Raw genomic sequence first — 22,466 nt, forward strand, 5'->3', positions numbered from 1 at the left:
ATTTATTCAATTCCAATAAGATTTCATACAAATTTAAATACATATGTGATGGTTATTTGATTCTGATATACATCTCTTTGATTCCTGAATGATCCTTTACCAAAAAGGTTGAAATCTGTTTTAAGCATACATAACTCAAGTGACCTTTAAGGCCATTTCATCTTTTTCCATAAAATTTACTTATATTTTTTTTCTTTATTTTCAAAACATACTACATAATTACAAGGAAATAGTTTCAAATTGTATCTATTCAAGCAAGTTTTTTTCATTATGATACAAATGTATTTGCCTTGTGGGCGTCCATATATTGTATGGAAAAAGTAGTCCATGGCTGCCATTTTAGATTTCTTGTTGATTTGTTAACAAAATTTTACTAGTCGATTTAAATGTATATCATTATATTATATCAACCAAAGGCATACCATGGTCTAGAAAATAACCTTTAAAATGTACCTGGGTTCCTTTTCAAGCAATATATGACTTCTTAAATTCTGATGATTTGCAGCAAAAGGACCTCTTTCACGAACAATGTAAATTTGTCCACGAACGAATTTTATTAAAATTAAATGTTATATGTAGCAACATTAATGCAAACCTTTGAAATACGTTTAAGAAATTCAAAAGGTCCCAGGGGCCTGTGCTATGGCCAAATTAAAGTTGCCCAGTAGAGGTGTATGACAGGGTTCCCTTTTTTACCCAAAAAGGTATCAAAATAATGTTTTATGTCATCAAACTGTATTATTTTCTAAAGTGTATAAATGGTTACATATTATGATCACAAATATGTAGGCAAAATATAACAAAAAAAATTTTGCCTCCATTTTTAAGACAGAAAATGTTGAAATTTTGGGCGTTAGTTTCGGCCATGTCAATAATTAACAATGGTGATTCACACACTTGCAGTTTGAGTGTACCAAAAATATTTTCTAAAAAGTTGGCTCTTTACGTGCAGTAAATATTGTGAACATTTCAGAAAAATTGTGGACCGGTAAATTTGTCGTTTAACGGTTAAAATTTGGCAAGGTCTATTTTTAGAAAAGTTATATAATGATATAAATATGTTTATTTTGATCATAATCACGAAACTAACTGTGTCAACATTAATGTGTAATCCAATACCTATCTGAAACGCTTGATATGCTTTCAAGTTTATTTATTTAGTGATACTTTGTAGAAAAATTAAGATTTACTCAATCAAAATTACAAAACATTAAGGTATTTTAAGACCATAATAAGCTGTTTTGCATTTGAAGTAGCTTTACTTATATGTCCTGTTCTACTGGTTTATTTTGTAATAATAGAGCATATTTACAGTGAAGAGAGTGATTAAAATGAGATTCTGTAACTGTGTGGTTTGAGAGGGAAGAGTTACCAGGTTACATTGGTCATGTTACAAACCTACAGTAGTTCAATTATTTGCAGGGCTAACACTTCTGATAGATTAACATTTATGTTGATTCATACTAACAAATGTAAATCTCATCACTTTTACATATTATAATATTTTAGGTTTTAAGTTTAATTTGGTCGGGAAACTCATTAAGGTATCATTTTAGATTTAGATATATTAATGGCAAATACTTCTTTAATCATGCTAACTAACGAACTGAAGGTAGTAGTTTTAATAATGAAAATGCACGTTATCTATAAGTAGATCATCAACAACTTGATAATATCTATATTGACAATAACCATATTTGAATTCCATGTTAGATTTATTTGATAGTTAGAAAATTAAATAGCTTTAGTGAGTATTAGACACGAAAGCAATGCTTCGGTCACAGTGCATGTACATGGAGTATATCCCTGTGGTAAAGAGTGTGTGGCGATGAAACCGTTTTATTCCATTCTATATAAACTGAATTTGGCCTTAAAATTATATGAATTTTATTTAAGTGATTTTGAAGTAATCCTTATGGACAAAAACATCCTTAGAATTGTTCATTGGCGGATATGGTATTAATCGTACAGAGATAATGGAGAAACAGTCAAACAGGAAATGAGAGTGTCTGATCAAACTGGAAATCATTTAGATGCAGTGTATTGCATATACTTTTATGTTACTTAGCTTTGTCTCACATATAAATTTATTTATTTGGCTCCCCCTGACATGTATAATTCATGTTGTGATAACCAAATTTCTAATAAAATCAAAATTTAATAACTGAAATGATAAACCTTAAGCCATTTTGATTGATAATATGATGTGTTTACGATACACAAAGCTAATTATGAAAAATAAAATTGTGGACCACAAAAACTTTTGACTGTGTCATTAATCATAAAAGATTCTGTTAGTTTTTAAACTGAAAACAAATTCTTAGTTAACCTTTATGGAATTCATGAAAATTTTGAAGAAAATTAAAAAAAAAACCCGAAATCAAACTTCAGTTGATTGATCACAAAATGTTCTGAACAATCAAAATCTTAAATTGCTAGGAAATAATAAATGTTGTTAGATTAATACAATTTTGAACGAAGAAATTAAAAAATCAATTTGTCTTTTTTTCCTTTTTTGTTTAACACAAACACTTTGTAATGGTGTGATCTGATGCCATTGCCAACACTTTAAAAGCACAATATTTTGAAAAACAACAACATTATACACAAATGTACTGATATACCGGATGTGTGAAAATTGGTAAAAACTTGATTCTCTTACATGATAATCTACTCCCACCCATTTTTTTCAAATCTGTGTTTCTATTTTACTTTATATGCCTTTCAGCTGTAAATGAAAAGAAAACATTTCTGATTTCTGAGAATGCAGTTACAATCATCATCTAGCTTGACAAGTAAATGATAATGCACTAAAATTCCGAAATACTTTGTTATTGTGATTCAATATTTTAATTATTCTACAATATATAGGTTATACAATCATGCATTACTTTACATTTGAGGTAACTAATGAGTATTAAATAGTATTAGGAAATAACTGTCTTTGTTTTCTCAATTTTATGATTGAAAAGGGCCGTGGTGCAACCATGGTGTAATATTGCTAAAAAATAGACCTTACCTCACTAAGACCTTTATATGACAAACTTACCGGTCCACAATTTAGGTAATGAGCGAACTGTTTTAAAAAATATTTTTGGTGCACTCAAACTGGAAGTGGGTGAATTACCATTGTTGATAATTGACATGGCCTAAAATAACACCCAAAATTTCGACATCTTCTGCTTAAAATGTAGGCAAAATTTTATCTGTTATATTTTGCCTACATATTTGTGATATAATATGTAATCATTTTTACTCTTCAAAAAATAATACAGTTTGATGACATAAAACATTATTTTGATACCGTTTTGGAACAAAAAGGGAACCCTGTCATACACCTCTAGTGGGCAACTTTAATTTGGTCACAGCACAGGCCACTGGGACCTTTTGAATTTATTAAACGTATTTCAAGGGTTTGCATTAATGTTGCTACATGTAACATTTGGTTTTAATAAAATTGGTTCGTGGGCAAATTCCCATTGTTCGTGAAAGAGGTCCTTTCAACACTTTTGATGTACTAATTGCATTTCAGAGTTTATTCCCAAGGCTAGTCTGTTTCCAACTGAACATTTTGGTATATAGAATGTATGTTTTAATTTCTTTTTAACTTGTAATTCTAACTAGAAAACACACTCTAAAAAGGGACCTTTTACCTTAATAGTAATACAGTGTGTACACATGATTTCCACTCCCGACTCATATCTAAAATAGACGTTTTGTGGGATGATTTGTTAATAAATTATATTAACAATAAAACCGTTCAAGAAAATGTGGTTTTCGACCAAGCTGACAGACATGTGCAGATAGCCATCTTGCTACGTGTGCTCCCAAGTGAAACATTTTGTACAGTCCTACATGTATATTAGAGCGATCCGCCTAATAGTTTATCTACTGGAGACTGCCTTATTTAGCTTTGCTGTATATGTTGACATTTAAATGGATGAAATTCTGACTGCAATGCAATTGTTCACTCTGTTATCATAGTGTGGTTTTGTCACTTTGAGCAAATTCATCGCTTTTCACTATTGATTGCATCTTCGTTTTCTTTTTTTAGTATATTCCCAATATCTCGACATGTTTTCAGTTTTATGATCTATTTTATATGTCATTTAAAAGTCGGTAACACACTAAAACGTCTGTTTTCCATGACGGTGATCCCATTCGATCAATACACACGTTTTCTTACAGCGTGTCTGTATATTATATCAGTGGAGTACAGCTTGAACGCATGGATACGCCCTACCGGTTTAATAGGTCAGACACACAGGCAAGTATATGGTTTCACGGATTGGACACCTGTGTCACACAATATAGTGTGCTGCAGACGATAGGGTCCTACACCTAGCAGGTATGGTACCTTAAATCCTTTCTATTTATACTGTGGAAGAGAGGGTATATATATATACATAACGTTAACCTAGACGTTAACTAATATCTAATACTTTTTAATATGTGTTTTTGCTTTCAGCCACACATACGTAGCACACAAGCATACTTATAACACTGCGTGCTTAACATAGGATCGCGTGATACACGCTTTTTAAAAATGTGCAAGTTGTTATAACATACCGGAACACGGATATAATGTACACTGATTTATACAAATATTGTCATGTAAACATATCATCCTCGATACTCCAGGGGTGCCGACCACTAACGATCTCTACACCCCTGGACTATATCAAAGTAAAACTGGAGGCAACAGTAGAGAGCATGGTATTTTAGTCCTTTGATGTACATCAAATGAGTCGTATAACGGTACACTGTGGTTGACTGTGTGGCATTGAAGTTGGGCGTGGCTCTTTCTGTAGTCTTCAAATGAAATTTTTGCAGGCTTGTGATTAGTTCAGAGTTTTTCCTTCGAGCTGTCTTCCGTTTTATTAAGAAAGAGTCAAGATGTAGAGATTCATAGTGATCGATTTGGACATAGGTACTAGTTTCAGGAGAATATACCATATATGACTAGATATTGGATTTGACATAGATACTAGTTTCAGGAGAATATACCATATATGACTAGACATTGGATTTTACAAAGTTACTAGATTCAGGAGAATATATCACACGTGACTAGAAATAGGATTTGAGAAAGGAAAAAGGTTTTCTAAGGAATTATTTTATTTTAATATTTTTTACTTGTGTGTCGATTACATTTTTGTACGTACACCTATATTTCATCGACGCTAGCGCGTCATCTTAAAATAGCTGTACATTTAATGCAGTTTACACACCAGTAACTAACAGAAATGAATAAATATCCTGTATATTTACATTTCGACAAACCATTTCATTTAGATTTACTATCCTGATAAAATAAACATTTGTTTTTTTAACGTTATATTATTGTTGTACCAGACGGTCAGTTGATGAAATAACGGAACAGCTGGCTTCAATTTGGCGAAAATGGTTATCACGTTCAATGTACACAAAATATAGTTCTAAAATAACTTGATCTTTTCATGCCATTTATACAATGGTTCATGAATATTTTATTTTCAGATATTTAAATCAAGGTTCACATTACATTCATTATATTGAATTTATTTTCAATACAGATACAATAAGCCAAATCGGATGCGCATTCACACAATGTATTCTTGCGTGGCAACCACTGCGTTTGTTCAAGTGTATACGACATTCCGGTTTGGAAGGTTTTAAAGCAAAGAGAAAACGGATGTTTATATTAAAGCATATATCATATGCAATATATTTAATAAATTCCTATTATTATGCTGTTTTTAACGAACTTGTAGGCCATGGGCTAAGAGGGTCCCACATGCACTCCCCCCAAACCTCCGAACCAATATTTTTCTAAACCCTTATGACCCACTGATCACAAATCAAAATGTTAACATTGCATAAGTTGGGATGAACTTCCGGTTATGACGTCATCAAGATGGCCGCCATCTCGAATTGCACTAAAAGTTAAAAAAAATAGTTATAACATTGACATTTTTCAACTGAAGTAGATAAATGAGGTTTCAAAATGACCACAATAGAACAACAAATACATATCAGGACCAAATAATCCAATATATGTAGTGATTTCTACGCAGGAAATGAAAAACTCTGATTTAGGTGATTTTAAGCTCATAAATGGTGATTTTTCAGCAAATTTTTCTTATTTGGCTTGACGCAGCAAAAATGTTTCCCAACAACAAACTATTATTTCTAATAAGTTTTTTGACCACTTATCAATCAGTTTAAGCAACAAAAACAACAAAAACCAATGTTAACATTGTATAAATTTCGGTTATGACGTCATCAAGATGGCCACCATCTCGAATTTCGCTGAAAAATGAAAAATAGTCATAACATTGACATTTTTCAACTGAAGTAGACAAATGAGGTATCCAAATGACCACAATAGAACACCAAATACATGTCAGGACCAAATAATCCAATATATGTAGTGATTTGAACGCAGAAAATGAAAAAATACGATTTTAAGCTCAAAAATGGCAATTTTTCAGCATTTTTTTTCATATTTCGCTTGACGCAGCAAAATTGATTCCCAACAACAAATTATTATTCGTAATTAGTTATATGACCTCTTATCAATCGGTTAAAACAACAACAACGACAACAAAAATATATAGAAATGCAAAAGAGAATTGTTCTTATACCATCATTTGGTTTACAAAACATCACCGGATGCGACATATGATTGTTTTTTCCAAACCGCTGACATTACAGTTTCCTGGTGTCATGGAATTTCCTGAATATATTACATTGACTATTGACGACCTTAGCAAATTTGAATTTAAAGTTGTCTGAATATCTAAGTGGGACTTCAAAATAATCCATTTTCATGTTCGAAATATTGTAGACTAGTAGCCTCTCAAACTGAATTATTACAGCAAAACGCCAACTAAAAGCTATAGGGTATCAAATTAAAATTCCGTAAATACCATGACACTTTTCGAAACGTGTTGTGTCTTTAGTGTCTGTTGTGTATAGCGTAAGGAAATATAAGATGGTTACTACAGTGTCACATATTTCTAATGATAATCATTTTCGTTGTGCGTGCGTTCTCGCCAGAGTGTCGTCTTCGACCTCGATGACCTGATGACATTACATTACCGGTTACCATCGTGGTTCTAACTTTTCAACCGTCCATGGTCAAAGTTAACATCAGAAACATCGGATTCAGGGATGTGGGAGCTCTTCCTGTTTCCAACCTAGTTTCACCTAATTTCGCATATCGTATATGATGTTCCAGACTTCCCCGGCATGATGGAAAATACACCAGATCCACATTCTACGGAGGGTTGAGTTGGTTCTCCTAAATTCGTATGAAGCACAATTCCTCATTCTTGTGATCCTCAGTGACCATAGGTGGCACAGGTGGATTCTTTGAGGTCATAAATGAGGTCTGCAGTGAAGTTTCTCTCTTTGTCAAGTCTGGAAAGCACTGTAGAGAACTTTTTACTTCAATGTCTCTTTACGCATACACCAGATGTGACACAACCATCACCTTCAAGGGAGTGGGAAGAGTCAGACCAATGAAAAGCATTTAATATTTATGGCCTCATTAATGACCTCGATGATATCACCTGTACCATTTATAGTTGCACGAGGGTCCACAAGATTGATGAATAGTACTTCATACGAATTATGGAGCTATGTACTAAGGAGAACCAATTCCACCATTGGAAGAATGTGGATCTGGTGTAATTTCCATTATGTCGGAGAAGTCTGAAACAGCATATACGTACGATATCTTAGAATCTGAAAGAGATCCCACATCCCTGAACCTGTTGTTCCTGATACGAACTCTGGCCATGGATGGGTCATAAAAGATAACAGGCTAGAACAACACTGGTAATGTAGTGACAGATCAGCTCATCGAAATCGAAGACGACGCTCTGACTTCCGATGAATTGGATATTGATATCTCGATTACTTTGATTCGGACTGCATGTTCCCGCTACCAGATATGCCGAGTCTCTTCAGTGGATAGTGCAGTGAGGCGAAAAAACACGCACAATGATAATGATTATCATTGAGAACCAGTGAAAGACAAATGTGACATTGTAGTAACCATCTGACATTTTGCTTATGCTATGCGTAGGAAATAAACAATGAATCTGCTCATTTTCAAAGACAAAAACGTTTTGGAAACTGTTAAAGCTATCAACGGAAACACAGGCTTACCTTAGGTTACATTTGTTACGCTATCAGTAGGTGTTGTGCTGTAAAAATTATTTTTGAGAGGCTTCCAATCTACAAAATTGAGGGTATAACAATAATTCTTTTTTGCATTTCAATATATTTTTGTTGTTGTTGTTGTTGTTTTTACTGATCGATAGGAGTTTAAATAATTTATTATGAATAATAATGTGTTGTTGGGAAACATTTTTGCTGCGTCAAGCCAAGTGTAAAAAATTTGCTGAAAAATCACCATTTTTGAGCTTAAAATTTTATTTTTTTCATTTCTTGGGTACAAATCACTACATATATTTTGTCCTGATATGTATTTGTCGTTCTATTGTGGTCATTTTGATACCTCATTTGTCTACTTTAGTTGAAAAAATATCATTGTTATGACTATTCTTCGTTTTTTAGTGAAATTCGAGATGGTGGCCATCTTAATGACGTCATAATCGACAATTATACAATGTTAACATTGGGTTTTGTTGTTGCTGTTCTTTATTACACTGATTGATAAGTGGTCAAAAAACTTATTAGAAATAATAGTTTACTGTTGTGAAACATTTTTGCTGCGTCAAGCCAAATATGAAAATTTTGCTAAAAAATCACCATTTTTGAGCTTAAAATCAGAGTTTTTCATTTTCTGCGTATAAATCACTACATATATTGAATTTTTTGGTCCTGATATGTATTTGTTTTTCTAAAAATGTTAATGTTATGACTATTTTTCAATTTTTAGTGGAATTCGAGATGGCGGCCATCTTGATGACTTAATAACCGGAAGTTCATCCCAACTTATGCAATGTTAACATTTTGATTTGTGATCAGTGGGTCATAAGAGTTCAGAAAAATATTGGTTCGGAGGCTTGGGGGAGTGCATGTGGGACCCTCCTCGCCCATGGCCTATTGTTTCTTCTAATTGCGGAGAGAATATGGCAAATTGATTTAAACCTGTCAAGTATATTTATAATTAATACTATACTACTAATGATAAGTAAAAACAAAGGGGGGGGGTATGCCAATTCTAATTGTTTCTAATTGTGATACTTGCATGCACTATTTTAAGTGGTCTATACGGTATTTGGACCTTACTTGAACTGATGTACAGGTGTACGGTACCTTACGAATATCAAAGATATAGAATAGTGTTAGATTTATAATGGTGTGAGAAACTTAACAATTTTACGTTCGGCATTACATTATACCAATATTTACATGTATAGAACAACATGACGTGATACTGTATATGTCGGCCGTAAAATGTTAATTATAAACAAGTATACGTTAGTATTACCCCATAAAGCATTATGTATCATTGTGTTCAACACTAATATTAGCGGTAAGTGTTTTAGAAAACTTCTAATAATAATGTGTTAAAATGAAAACAAAAACGATTATTTATATCGCTGTAAATTTCTGTTTGCTATTGACATAGAGGTGATTTATCGGAACGAATAATTGCACATGCATATTTTCATTGTTCCCGGCAGGGTATGAATTCCACAAAGCCCCAATGTGGATCACACCGGACATCTTCAGGCTGATGATATGACATATTTTTGGATATTATCCATATAAAATGTACTGTTCTGACAACTTTGATCAATTTTCAATTCACAAACCTGTCGATTATAACACCCCCTCAACTATAAGTGGTAACGTCCAAGACAAACCCACACGCAGGTCATTCCATGTCTGGTAAAATGAGCGTGTCGGCGATGTGAGCCAATGAAATGTGTTTACAAACATGGTAAATGGATATTCAATTAGTATGCTAGAAATGTTGGATATTGTTGAATTGCGAATGTTATTGATTTTTCACCGCTGGATGTTTTCAACACTATACGATTAATATGTGACGAAATCGTAGCTTTATCTTATGACGACCATCTGCAAGCTATCATCTGTCTATCGTTCAGGGCTATGTCAGAGCAGATTCAGATATTATCAGTAGTAGTGAGATGTTACAACCTTAATGCTGGCCTTCTTTAACCATTGTAAGATCGTCGAGGAACTTTCTCGTGCTTCAAAAGTAATTTCGTGAGTGACGCCAAAATCTTTGGCATGCCAAAAAATGCACGAACACCATACGAAGAGTTATTTTCGTGTTGCTCTTCGTAAGGCAATCGCGGGGACATCTTGACAATTCGTGTCTTCTTTGTCTTACCATCGTGTAATCATCGGCGGCCATAGGCACATTTATAATCACGAATGCAATACGAAGGCAAAGGCAATACGAAGTAATCCGATGGTCTTTAGAAGGAAACAAGACTACGTGAAGCCCTCGTATGACCTCTTATCCTAGTGCGATGGCATTACGATAGAACTACGGTGCTGACGAAGACAACGTACAATGTAATTTCAGTCGCTCATATGAACATTTGTATGAAACTCACCAGAGTATCTTTCTCAGTCATTCTGGGTAACATCAGAAATGATAGGTTATGATGATAATAAATAGGAAAAAGCAGACAGCTACATTTCTTCTATTACTTCAATTTTGAGAGTAGGATGAACAACCATTGCAGGCACAGAACTATAAGCATTATAGTTGAATGGAAAATTTTGGTTATGAAACTTATGAAACGAATCTTTTAATTGTCTGGATTATTGAAAGTAAACTGAAAGCTATTGAAAAACATTGAAATTTTGTTATCTTTTCAATTTTATAGGGACTATTTTTTATCCCTAACGGGCGCTATTCTAAGTATCTGCCACCCAGATTGCATTTATGTCTCCAATAAATGCAAAATCTAACAATCCTTTAATTGGTAGATAAATAATGCATTGAAACATTTCAGTACATATTTTTAAGTAACTCATATATTCTATATATTATTACAGAGTACATGCATGATGGAAAGAGAAAAATGTGAAACGCAAAATGAAAATGGAGTATCATTGTTGGGTGATGACACAAAGGCTGAGTTTAAAGAGGCTGAATACAGAGGTGGGCATTTATACAGATATAATCACAACTCGTCATATCGGAAGAAAATCCAACTAAGTGTATGCCTTGGATATCTCGCTTTTACATTGGTAAGTTATCAATCATTTGAATTTCTGAACGTTTTTATAGTAATGGGCTTCTTTTATTGTCATAATATCATTTTAGGATAACAATCCTAAAAATAACCTAGGAAAGAAAACCCTTAGCCTATCTTAGCACAAATAACATACATTACATTTAAGCGATGTAGAAATATAAATATAGCTATAATAAAACTAAAAGAATGATGATAGTTCCAGTATTTTGGGGAAAAAAGATGCTTTTTTTCGGCTACACAGTCACATTTATCTGGGTTTTAATCATACATGTAACATTGGCTCACAGTCAGTTGTATTTGGGTTTTAATCATACGTGTGGTATGACCAGTTCAAAGTCAGTTGGATTTTGGTTTTAATCATTCGTGCTACTTTGCTCACAATCGGTTGTATTTGGGTTTTAATCATACGTGTATATTTGGCTCACAGTCAGTTGTATTTGGGTTTTACTAATACATGTGGTATGACCGGCTCACAGTCAGTTGTATTAGGGATTTATCATACGTGTAACTTTTGCTCATAGTCAGTTGTATTTGGGTTTTAATCATACGTGTAACTTTTGCTCACAGTCAGTTGTATTTGGGTTTTAATCATACGTATGACTTTGGCTCACACAGTTCTTTTTGGGTTTTAATCATACGTGTAACTTTGAATCACAGTCAGTTGCATTTGGATTTTACTCTAACCTGTGGTATGACCGGCTCGCGGTTAGTTGTATTTGGGTTTTACTCTTACCTGTGGTATGACCGGCTCACAGTCAGTTGTATTTGGGTTTTAATTATACGTGTAACTTTGGCTCACAGTCAGTTGTATTTGGGTTTTACTCTTACCTGTGGTATGACCGGCTCACAGTCAGTTGTATTTAGTTTTACTCTTACCTGTGGTATGACCGGCTCACAGTCAGTTGTATTTGGGTTTTACTCATACATGTGGTATGTCCGGCTCACAGTCAGTTGTATTTGGGTTTTAAGCTTACCTGTAACTCAAAAAAATAAAGGTAACCGGCTGTGCGAAATCCTGTTTTAGCATCTGTATATTTCATGTCATGAGACTCCATGCTATTATCACGTATCTAAAAAACGTAGACCGCAAGATTCTGATTTTGCTATCATCTTTCTATCTCTTTTTCGTTTTATCATGATTGTTATTTAATTTTAACTAGATATTATACAAGTGACAACATTTATAACGCTAATTGAAACACACTGTTTGCCCTTTTTACCGTTGTATGTCTTAAATGTTATATTATTGTTGTCCTTTGATATCAAGTTTGGTTTAAATGGCCTTAGCTCTCGACTGACCGTTAAATGTAAACAAACCGCCCTGGTTGTCAGCGTGCCGTTAAATGTAATCACATTATCAAATGATCAGTAAGAGTTTGAGACGATAGTTTACTGACAGGTACATTACTGGTGTCGCGTCTTGTACGTACGATACGAACGCTGATTACGATTTTGGATCTTTTTGTTATTTAAGAGGCCCCCTAGTCCATTGAAGTTTCTCATGGCCTTTAAATTATCATGGAACATCATTGCCAGTTGTACTTAAAAATTATCGTACGCGGAAGTGCGAAACCTTATTCATTTTAATAGTATCGTTTATTATCAGTAAACTAGTCTTTTCATTGACTGGTCAGGGCCTTGTTTACGCCCCAAACCGTTTTAGAAAATGACACATCCTTTGTATTAGCTGCTTTGCGTGATTGATTCAAATAAATATCAATATTCCTATTTTGTTATTTTGTTCAAGGGATGGGTCAAAGGTCAAGTGGGTCCGTCATTACCAGACATTCTGCAGATAACCAGAACTGATCTAGAACGAGGCTCAGCATTTATTACGTCATTCTATGTAGGGAGGATTGTGGGATCGCTGTCCGGTATACTGTACGACAGATGTAACAAGCAGTTGTTCCTGGCTTCAGTTTGTATAGCTAATGGTATCACTGTTGCTGTGATTCCGTGGTGTAGCATGTTCGAGTTGATGACCGCGGCATACCTCCTGCACGGCGCGTTCGCTGCAGCAATGGATGTAGGTAAGAGATGTTTTCACTATCGAACGCAACTATTTCCACATTTTGGCAATTGACGTAGATATGCTACGACTATCGAACGGGATCATTTCCACATTATAGTAATGTATGTATGTATAAGACGACTATCGAACGGAACCGTTTCCACATTATAGCAATGGACTTAGGTATAAGACGTCTACCGAACGGAACCATTTCCACAACCAAACAATGGACTTAGACATAGGAGACTATCGAATGGAACCATTTATTTATCATAACATTGGACGTAGGCATGAGACGACTACCGAACGGAACCATTTCCACATTATAGAAATGGACGTAGGTATGAGACGACTATCGAAAGGAACTATTCCCACATTATAGCAATTGACGTAGGTATGGAACGATTATCGAAAGGAACCATTTCCACATTATAGCAATGGACGTAGGTATGGGGAGACTATCGAATGGAGCATTTTCCATATTATATCAATGGAGGTAGGTGTGAGACGACTATCGAACGGAACCATTCCATGTTATAGCATTGGACGTCGGTGAGGGACGACTATCGAACGGAAAAATTTCCACAACAAAGCAATGGACGTAGGTATGGGACGACTATCGAACAGGGTCATTTCCACATTATAGCAATGGACGTAGGTATAAGACGGCTATCGGACGGAACCATTTCAACATTATAGTAATGGACTTAGGTATATACAAGACGTATACCGAACGGAACCGTCTCCACAACCAAACAATGGACATAGACATAGGAGACTATCGAATGGAACCATTTCTTTATAATAACATTGGACGTAGGTGTGAAACGACTACCGAACGGAACCATTTCCACATTATAGAAATGGACGTAGGAGAGACGACTATCGAATGGAACATTTTTCACATTATAACACGTGAGTAATGAACACTATCGAACGGAAACCATTTCCACAAAAAACAATGGACGTAGGCATGGGAGACTATCGAAGGAACCATTTCTATATTATAACCTTGGACGTAGGTATGAGACGACTACCGAACGGAACCATTTCCACATTATAGCAATCGACGTAGGTATAGAACGACTATTGAATGGAAAATTCCCCATATAATATCAATGAACGTAGGTGTTAGACGACTATCGAACGGAACCATTTCCACGTTATAGCATTGGACGTAGGTAAGGGACGACTATCGAACGGAACCATTTCCACAACATAGCAATGGACGTATGTATGGGACGACTATCGAACGGGGCCATTCCCACATAATAGCAATGGACGTAGGTATAAGAAGAACTATCGGACGGAACCGTTTCACATTATAGCAATGGGCGTAGGTATAAGACGTCTATCGAATGGAACATTTTTCACAATAAAACAATGGACTTAGGCATTGGGAGACTATCGAATGGAACCATTTCTATATTATAACCTTGGACGTAGGTATAAGACGACTACCGAACGGAACCATTTCCTCATTATAGAAATGGACGTAGGTATGAGACGACTGTCGAAAGGAACTATTTCCTCATTATAGCAATGGGCGCAGGTAGGAGACTTTCGAACGCAACCTTTTCATTCAGACAGTATGCACTTTTTTTGTTCTGTCCATAAGTTTAGATTATGTTTGATATTGCCGTGTCTAAGTCCCATGATACTTGTTATTTCAGAAAACAAAGACTAAGGCTAAAGAAACAAAAGAAATTTAGATTTCAGAGAACAAAGACTAATGCTAAAGTAATAGAAGATGTTTAGATTTCAGAGAACAAAGTCTAAGGCTAAAGGAACAAAAGACAATTATATTTTAGAGAACAAAGACTAAGGCTAAAGGAATAAAAGAGAATTAGAATGCAGAGAACAAAGACAAAGGCAAAAGGAATAAAAAATAGATTTCCGAAAACATAGATTTCCGAAAACAAAGTCTAAGGCTAGAGTAATAAAAGAAAATTAGAATTCAGAGAACATAGACTAAGGCTAAGGGAATAAAAGAAAAGTAGATTTCAGAGAACAATGATCAAGGGTTAAGGAATAAAAGAAAATTAAATTTCACAGAACAAAGACTGAGGCTAAAGAAACAAAATCAATTCAGATTTCAGAGAACAAAGACTAAGGCTAAAGGAATAAAAGGAAATTTGATTTCAGAAAGCAACGACTAAGGCTAAGAAACAAAAGACAAGTAGGTTTAAGAGTTCAAACACTAAGGCTAAAGGAACAAAACAAAAGTAGATTTCAGAGTACAAACACTAAGGCTATAGGAAAAAAAGAAAGGTCGATTTCAGAGAACAAACTAAACGCTAGGACTAAAGGAATAAAATAATACTATAATCCTATTTTTTATGCACAAGAGATGTAAATCTAAGTTTTTTTGTCGAGAACGTCTTTGTGGTGACTTTCTGCGAAATATCGAATTTTGAGTCATGGTTAAAACAAAACACTATATGGTCACGATCTCATTTTGCTTCATAACTAAGCATTAGCAATCATCAACGCGCTACAATACAATTCAAGCTTACAAGCCCTTTCTTTTTAACAGAGGGACAATTCTAGTATAAGGTAGTAAACATTTACAATAAAGTAATGTATGCTGTCTTGAAAAACACTACACATCGAACATTGGATCCAGTCTGTAATAGATATCACAACAGAGGGTTTGTTCGTTAACTGTACTTTTTTTCCGTATTTCAGGTTCAACAGCTGCGTCATTTGCGGTGTGGGGTCGTCAAAGTCTCGTGTTTTACCAGGCCTACCAGTTCCTTGTCTCCATTGGCGGTATATTATCTCCCTTAGCCGTCGCTCCTTTCCTCAGCAAATCAACGGAAAGTAGACTAACAGAAAAGATAGCAAATAGCTCCGTATATTGGAATTCCTCTGACGCAGAGTCAAGTACAGCATACGAACTGGGAAATAGGACTAGTTTCAATGCAAGCGTAAATTACGGGGAACGGTCTTCAGAAGAGTCCATTTTGTACATTGCCTACTTTATTGCAGCTACTTTAGTCTGTTTGGCTGGCTTCCCTTTTATCTATTTCTGTAAAACAGCGCTAGAATCCGATGAGGACGATGAAGTCGTACAATCAGATACCAAGTCTAACGAGGCCTGCGACGCTGAGATTCCAACAGCTACAAACAACCGAATATTCAGAAACCTAGCTATCCTAAACACGTGTGTGTTTAGTGGATTATACACGGCCGTGGAGTTAGGAATGGGAAACTTTCTCACCGTCTTTTGTCTCCGACACATGGAATGGTCTAAATTAAACAGTGTACTCTCCGTGTCCATATTTTATTTATTGTTTATGATCGGCAGACTTTCCGGGATTGTTGTTGTTAAGTTTTTCAAATCTCTACAGATATTGGGAGTCTGTATGTTAATGACTATTATATCGTTTATAGTGTTTCTGGTATGTGCCTACTATGTATCTACCCCCGGAGTGTGGGTGTGTACGGGTGCTGCAGGCTTAGCCGTCTCTATACTTTTCCCGACAGCCATTTCCTGGACTAACAAAGCTATAGCACCCGTACTGGGTACGGTATCCACACTGATATTTGTAGTCTCATATGTCGGTCCCTTCATCAACCCGCCACTTCTCAGCTATTTAATGGAGTCCTATGACTACATGTGGTTTTGTTACGTGCTCCTGATTGAGTGTGTGTTAATGTTCCTTACTTACATTGTTATGGTTTGGTTCGGGAGAACTCGGACACAACAGAAGAAGGAAAGTTGCAGCTTTGTAACGGATGATTAAATATGTTTTAATTTACTCTTTCAACGCACAGGCGAAATATTATATATGTTTTTATTTTTGTATTTTTTCTTTACATTATTAACTGTTCATTCTATTGTCTATTTGTTAGATCGTATAACGAGTTAGTGATTTGATTTATAAGCTATGTTGATAAGAATGTAGCAGACATATTTATACTTTTACAAAGGTTTACGTACTAATACAGCATTATTGCTGACATATTTAGTGTTTGGACTGTTTTTTTTTCTGAATTGATATACAACGATATCAACGGCTACTCATAGTTTTGCGTTAACAGTACGTTTAACTAGACGATCACGCATGATATTTAAATGTTGTTTTCACTTAGGTATTGCTGATCGGGATTTTCTTTATATTTGTTAATTGACACAGCAGAGTGCCTTATTTGTTATGTTAGACCTAATAAAATAGAATTACGACAAAAAACAAAAATAAGGACAAATCAAATCAATAACATCACATTCTATCATATAATCCACAGGATATCTGGTAACGTCGCCCATATATTTTGTTGCAAATGTTTTTGGTGTAACATAACCTAGGGCGTTTTCTAATGGCTGGGAAATCATTGTAACGTCACGAATAAACGTCAGTTAACAATAACGTGACATCAGAATTCCTGGATGTTAGTCTCAGCTCGATTTCTGCGACACTTACAGTTTACGTTGACTTTCTACGACATACACGTTGTTGTATTTATGTGTAGTAATTATTATATTTTAATCCCATCTCGGAGCTTGAACTACTGCTGGTTACCAACGCTTGCAAAACAAAAAATCATCTTATACTGGTTTCAGAAAATATGAAATAAACAATCAAACATTCGCTTTTAACACCTGCTGGACAGTTTGGAAAAACGAGATAAACCTTTATGATGATATCTTAGAGTGGTGGAATATAACAAAGTTGAAAATTAAGAAACTCTGTATTGAAGTAAGTAAAACACTGAATGTTTCAAATAAAAGGAAATAAAATATATTGAAGAAAATGTGGAAAAAAACTAGAAGTTTGGAGGACAAGGATGAAATCATTGAAATTACGAAAAAAATAAAGCAATATTACACAAATCAAAGTGACGCTGTCCGAAAAAGATGCAGAGTAAAATCCTATGATGAAAATGTAAAATCTGGTAAATATTTGTTTAGCCTTGAAGAAAGAAATGATGAAAACAAGCAATGGTACAGAATCAAAGGCAGGGTTGGTAAGTACAAAACTGGAACAAAAACAACTAGACGAACAAATAGCCTTTTATGAAAACCTTTGTAGTTCAGAAGAATGGGAGGAAGGGAGTGCAACATCGTTGGAGACCCACGGGTGATTGCACTACACTACGCTACACTTACACCCGTGGGCAAACTCATCGTAAATTCCTCGTAAAAATATGCTATTTCACATACTAGAATTGGCCAGTTAGAATACGTGATATATAGTTCGGAACCCTTCAGAATGAAGGCTGTTTTTTTTGTTTGCTTGAAGATAAACAAAAAATGGCGGCGCGCATAAAAACATGTGGGTTTCTTTAATAAAAACGACAAATCATACAAATCTCTATCTTCGAAAACTTTCTCATATGACCACATAGGTCATGGTAGTATGGTGAGCATGGAGGTATGACACCAAAGGTAGAATGGAGTTGTTGACCACGGTGAGTGTTAACCAGCTATTGTTTGGTTACATTATGTAGGTCAAGGCGGTGTTGGCTCCATGACGTTTATGCCTTAATTATTACCTTATACCTCATATCATTAAGACTATAAAACACTCAAATAAAAAGAGCAATTTCTGCCCTAATAAAGCTTAATATTATTACAGAAATGCCTAATAAAGTCCTATACTGCTATGAACGAATCTAACAACGCTTTTGTTCATAGTTTACCTGGCCCATACACACACGTGTATACACCGCTCCTGCGCTCACAGTATTGCGTACCCAAACATTCGTCAGGTGTAAGTGTTGGCCATCCTTATTGTGCTGTCGTATACTGTACATAACGCTTACTCTAATTGGATGAAATCCCTTCGCAAAAATGTAATGGAACCAATCAAATTCTTCATGCATATAAATTACCTACGACGATTTTACCTGGAGTTTGCCCACGGGTGATAAGTGTAGCGTAGTGTAGTGCGATCACCTGTGGGTCCCTGACGATGGGAGTGCAAGTGTTTTAACAGAACACATATAAATATGCTATCAAATGAGGAAAGCAATTCTATCGACAGACCTATAGAAAAAAACGAGATTCAAAACGCAATTAAAACACTATAGAGTGTTACAAGCAAGAATAACAGAAATGAGAAACCAGCAGCTAAATTCAAAACACAATTTAATTATATATACAATATCATACATAGATGGTTTACAATATCTAAAGTAATTGGTGGTAATGCAAGAGTAGTACGATGATTTAAAGTGTTACTTATCTGTATGCGAATGTCCTGGTATAATCCTTGATCCTTCCAGGTTACAAATTAACAATAATTGCAAATCCACGAGGAAAATGAATGTCCACAGATAATTTGTAAAGTTCCAGGCAATATGAATAAATCCACACAAAGTGTTGTAATAATCCACAGATAAAGATAGCTCTCCCAATAGAATCTAATATGGCGCTGTACAATTCTTGATATGTCTAATTACAGGTCTCATTACAGTTCTGATTAACCTTGGGCAGCTGGAGTATATATAGCTAAACCCTAATTCAAGAATATTGGAGAACCTTCTACTTCTAGAAATATCAAACTAAAAACAGTAAACAAATAAACACATAGAACTTTCTGTAAATAGATCATTCTAGATCCCTATCTATAATCAACTTCCGGTGGTCAAACAACATGGACGTCAATTAGTGGCAGCGGTAAAATTACTATTCAGCATGGAATAACGGATAATACGGGGTTGCTATCCTATTCAAACAAGCAAGTTAAGTAACATTTTCATCATATCCATGCAGTTGTCATTTTTCCCGCGACTTCCTTTGTCTACCCGTACATTGAACTTCTTGTTACTTTAAACTGATCGCACAGACTACTGTCGACATAATACATTGAGAACTATCATTATATACTGTATACATTTCATTGAAATCTCAAAATGACTATTGAACTGACGGGTAAAATGAATAAAGGCGTCCAGGCTATCAGTGAGCTCCGAGACCCTGTGCTAGTGAAGGAAGTAGTAACCTAGTTAATGGACAATGCCCTGTTTAAAGACGCACTGCTTAACACTCTAGGCATAACAGCTATGTATCATCAAATCAATTCTTTGGGGAATAAAATCGACGACCTTGAACAGTATTTTCTGCGTAACTGCTTGAAGCACGTAATTGAAGCATGTAACAAGTACTTAGGGGGTCTAATGATTACGCTGAAGGACATAAGTAGTTCCAACCGTGTCGGACCTCATGTTAGGAACTATCCAAGGGATATTATTGTTCGCTTCATCTCGTATCGCACTAGAGCAGCAGTATATGATGCTAGATTCGCCCTTTTTAACAATAAAGAAGAATCCCAAGTAAACTCGGTCCATTCCGGAAACACCGATTCAAGCCCAACGTATTCCACCCCAAAATCTCCCAAATTGTATATCAATAAGGCGCTAACCAAGGCTAGGAGTCAAGTTTATGCTAAGGCTAGATACTTAAAATCACAAAATATCATCTCCGTTTCTTGGACCAAAGATGAACGTATCCGCAACACAAGTGGAGAAAAGTGACAAGTCACCAGTTTGGAAAAGTTATCCGCATATCCTGATCAACTACCACGTAAATCTGGAATACGAACTGCCATGGATTGGATTCCTGGAACTCCTGACAGGTGCTCGTGCCAAATTTAGAAGCTCTACGAGTACATAGCTTTAATAAACACTAAGATGATAGTCGTCTCCCTACACCGTGTTAACTTTTACAAGCATATATAACTACTTTGTATTAGCATATTGTACATAGTGTGTGCATACAAAACTACATATGCACGTACTCAATGTAAGCCTAAATCAATAATTCTCTTCTCTCACGTATTAAAATGTTGTTTTTTTTTCTTCTAACTATACGAATACCTAATATGAATCATTAGTTACAGTGCCGAAACTGTTTTATGAAATGTTATGAAATTATATGCATGTACAGTATACATATGGTTAATACATTAAATTTATATTAGTTTCGGGATGATTAGATTTAGCTAATATCTATTTATGTACAGGTACCTGTAATAAGCTTTAGATAATGTCTATTCTGAACACTACACTGCACACAAGTATGCATACAAGCACATGTAACAACCATACATGTAGCGTGTACTTTTATTCTGGTAAATATATAATATAACTTCGTTGTATCTGCTCTGTTAAATGTTGTTGTATTAACATACTGTGTATTAATATATATTAATCAATAGTTTTGTAATTCAATGCTAGCTAATGCAAATGTAGGCTTATTAGAGATTCATGAGTAATCTGATCGTCATGTAGTCTTGCATGAAAATACATGTATGATGTATATTGTTATAAACCAATTCAACATCGTTTCAGTATACATACTCATTTTCTGTAGATACTTCTGTTGTGAAAATATACATTGTAATTCCCAATAACTGACATCTCACTTCATATATCATGAGATTAAGCGTCTAAGCACACTAACTCCAAATTTGTGTAAATATAATTAATTTGTCACCTTTCTTGATAAGATCACCGATCCATGTGTAGTTCTGTTTTTGTTTTTGGCGTGCTTACCAATATTAGTACTCATAAATCCGACTCATTTGATTACAGACAGTGGTTCGTAACGTTGTATATAACATATATTTATCGTAACTTGATAACGGTTTAATTATATGTTGATTATCGCATAATAGCTCGGTAAAGATAAGGACTTATATACGTATACTCCCTGGTAACGATGATTTAAAATATATATCTTGAGTCCATATTTTTTTCTCATATACTTAATTCACGCCGTTTTATGTTTGAACAAACTGTAATGACCATCAAAAGGGTAAGCAGGTTCGAGCCCAGCTGGCAACACACTATTCACTACTGTATAGAATGGCTATTAAATTGTCGTGAAAATATCATTAATTTCCTTGCATTAAAACCTCTTTAAAATTCCATGAAAAACATGCATGAATAAGAACATTAATTTTTTCTTAATCTTTTTACAAAAGATCATCTTTAATGCTATTAAATAGATCATATCAACGAAAAATAACTTAATGAGGTTTTAATGATTTAATTAATGATATTTTAAATTAATTAAAAATTAATTAAAAAAAGAGGCCCAGAGGGCCTGTATCGCTCACCTGGTTTTTTGTTAGTAATTATCACAAGACTCTGACAATTAGAAAAATAAGCAAAATTGACTCCCAAAGTTTAATTTTGAATCACAACCATACAATGATGCTATTGATACCATACAAATATGCTATCCAATACATAGGTTCAGAGACAAAGTAATTTATATGAAAATAGTAGCCTAATTGACCTTT

The 22,466-nt window shown here is 34.8% G+C and overlaps 1 protein-coding gene across 1 annotated transcript; it reads left to right on the forward strand.

Moving 5' to 3' along the window:
- Positions 1–4,213: 4,213 nt before the first annotated feature.
- On the forward strand, positions 4,214–17,182 carry LOC138310493 (sodium-dependent glucose transporter 1-like). The gene is made up of 4 exons (XM_069251734.1): positions 4,214–4,348; positions 10,999–11,193; positions 12,949–13,231; positions 15,901–17,182. Exons 2-4 carry the CDS (start codon positions 11,008–11,010, stop codon positions 16,959–16,961), a joined length of 1,530 nt encoding a protein of 509 aa, XP_069107835.1. The 5' UTR covers positions 4,214–4,348; positions 10,999–11,007; the 3' UTR covers positions 16,962–17,182.
- The last annotated feature ends 5,284 nt before the right edge of the window (positions 17,183–22,466 follow it).

Source organism: Argopecten irradians, chromosome 16, assembly GCF_041381155.1.
Source record: "Argopecten irradians isolate NY chromosome 16, Ai_NY, whole genome shotgun sequence".
NCBI classification, from domain to species: domain Eukaryota; kingdom Metazoa; phylum Mollusca; class Bivalvia; order Pectinida; family Pectinidae; genus Argopecten; species Argopecten irradians.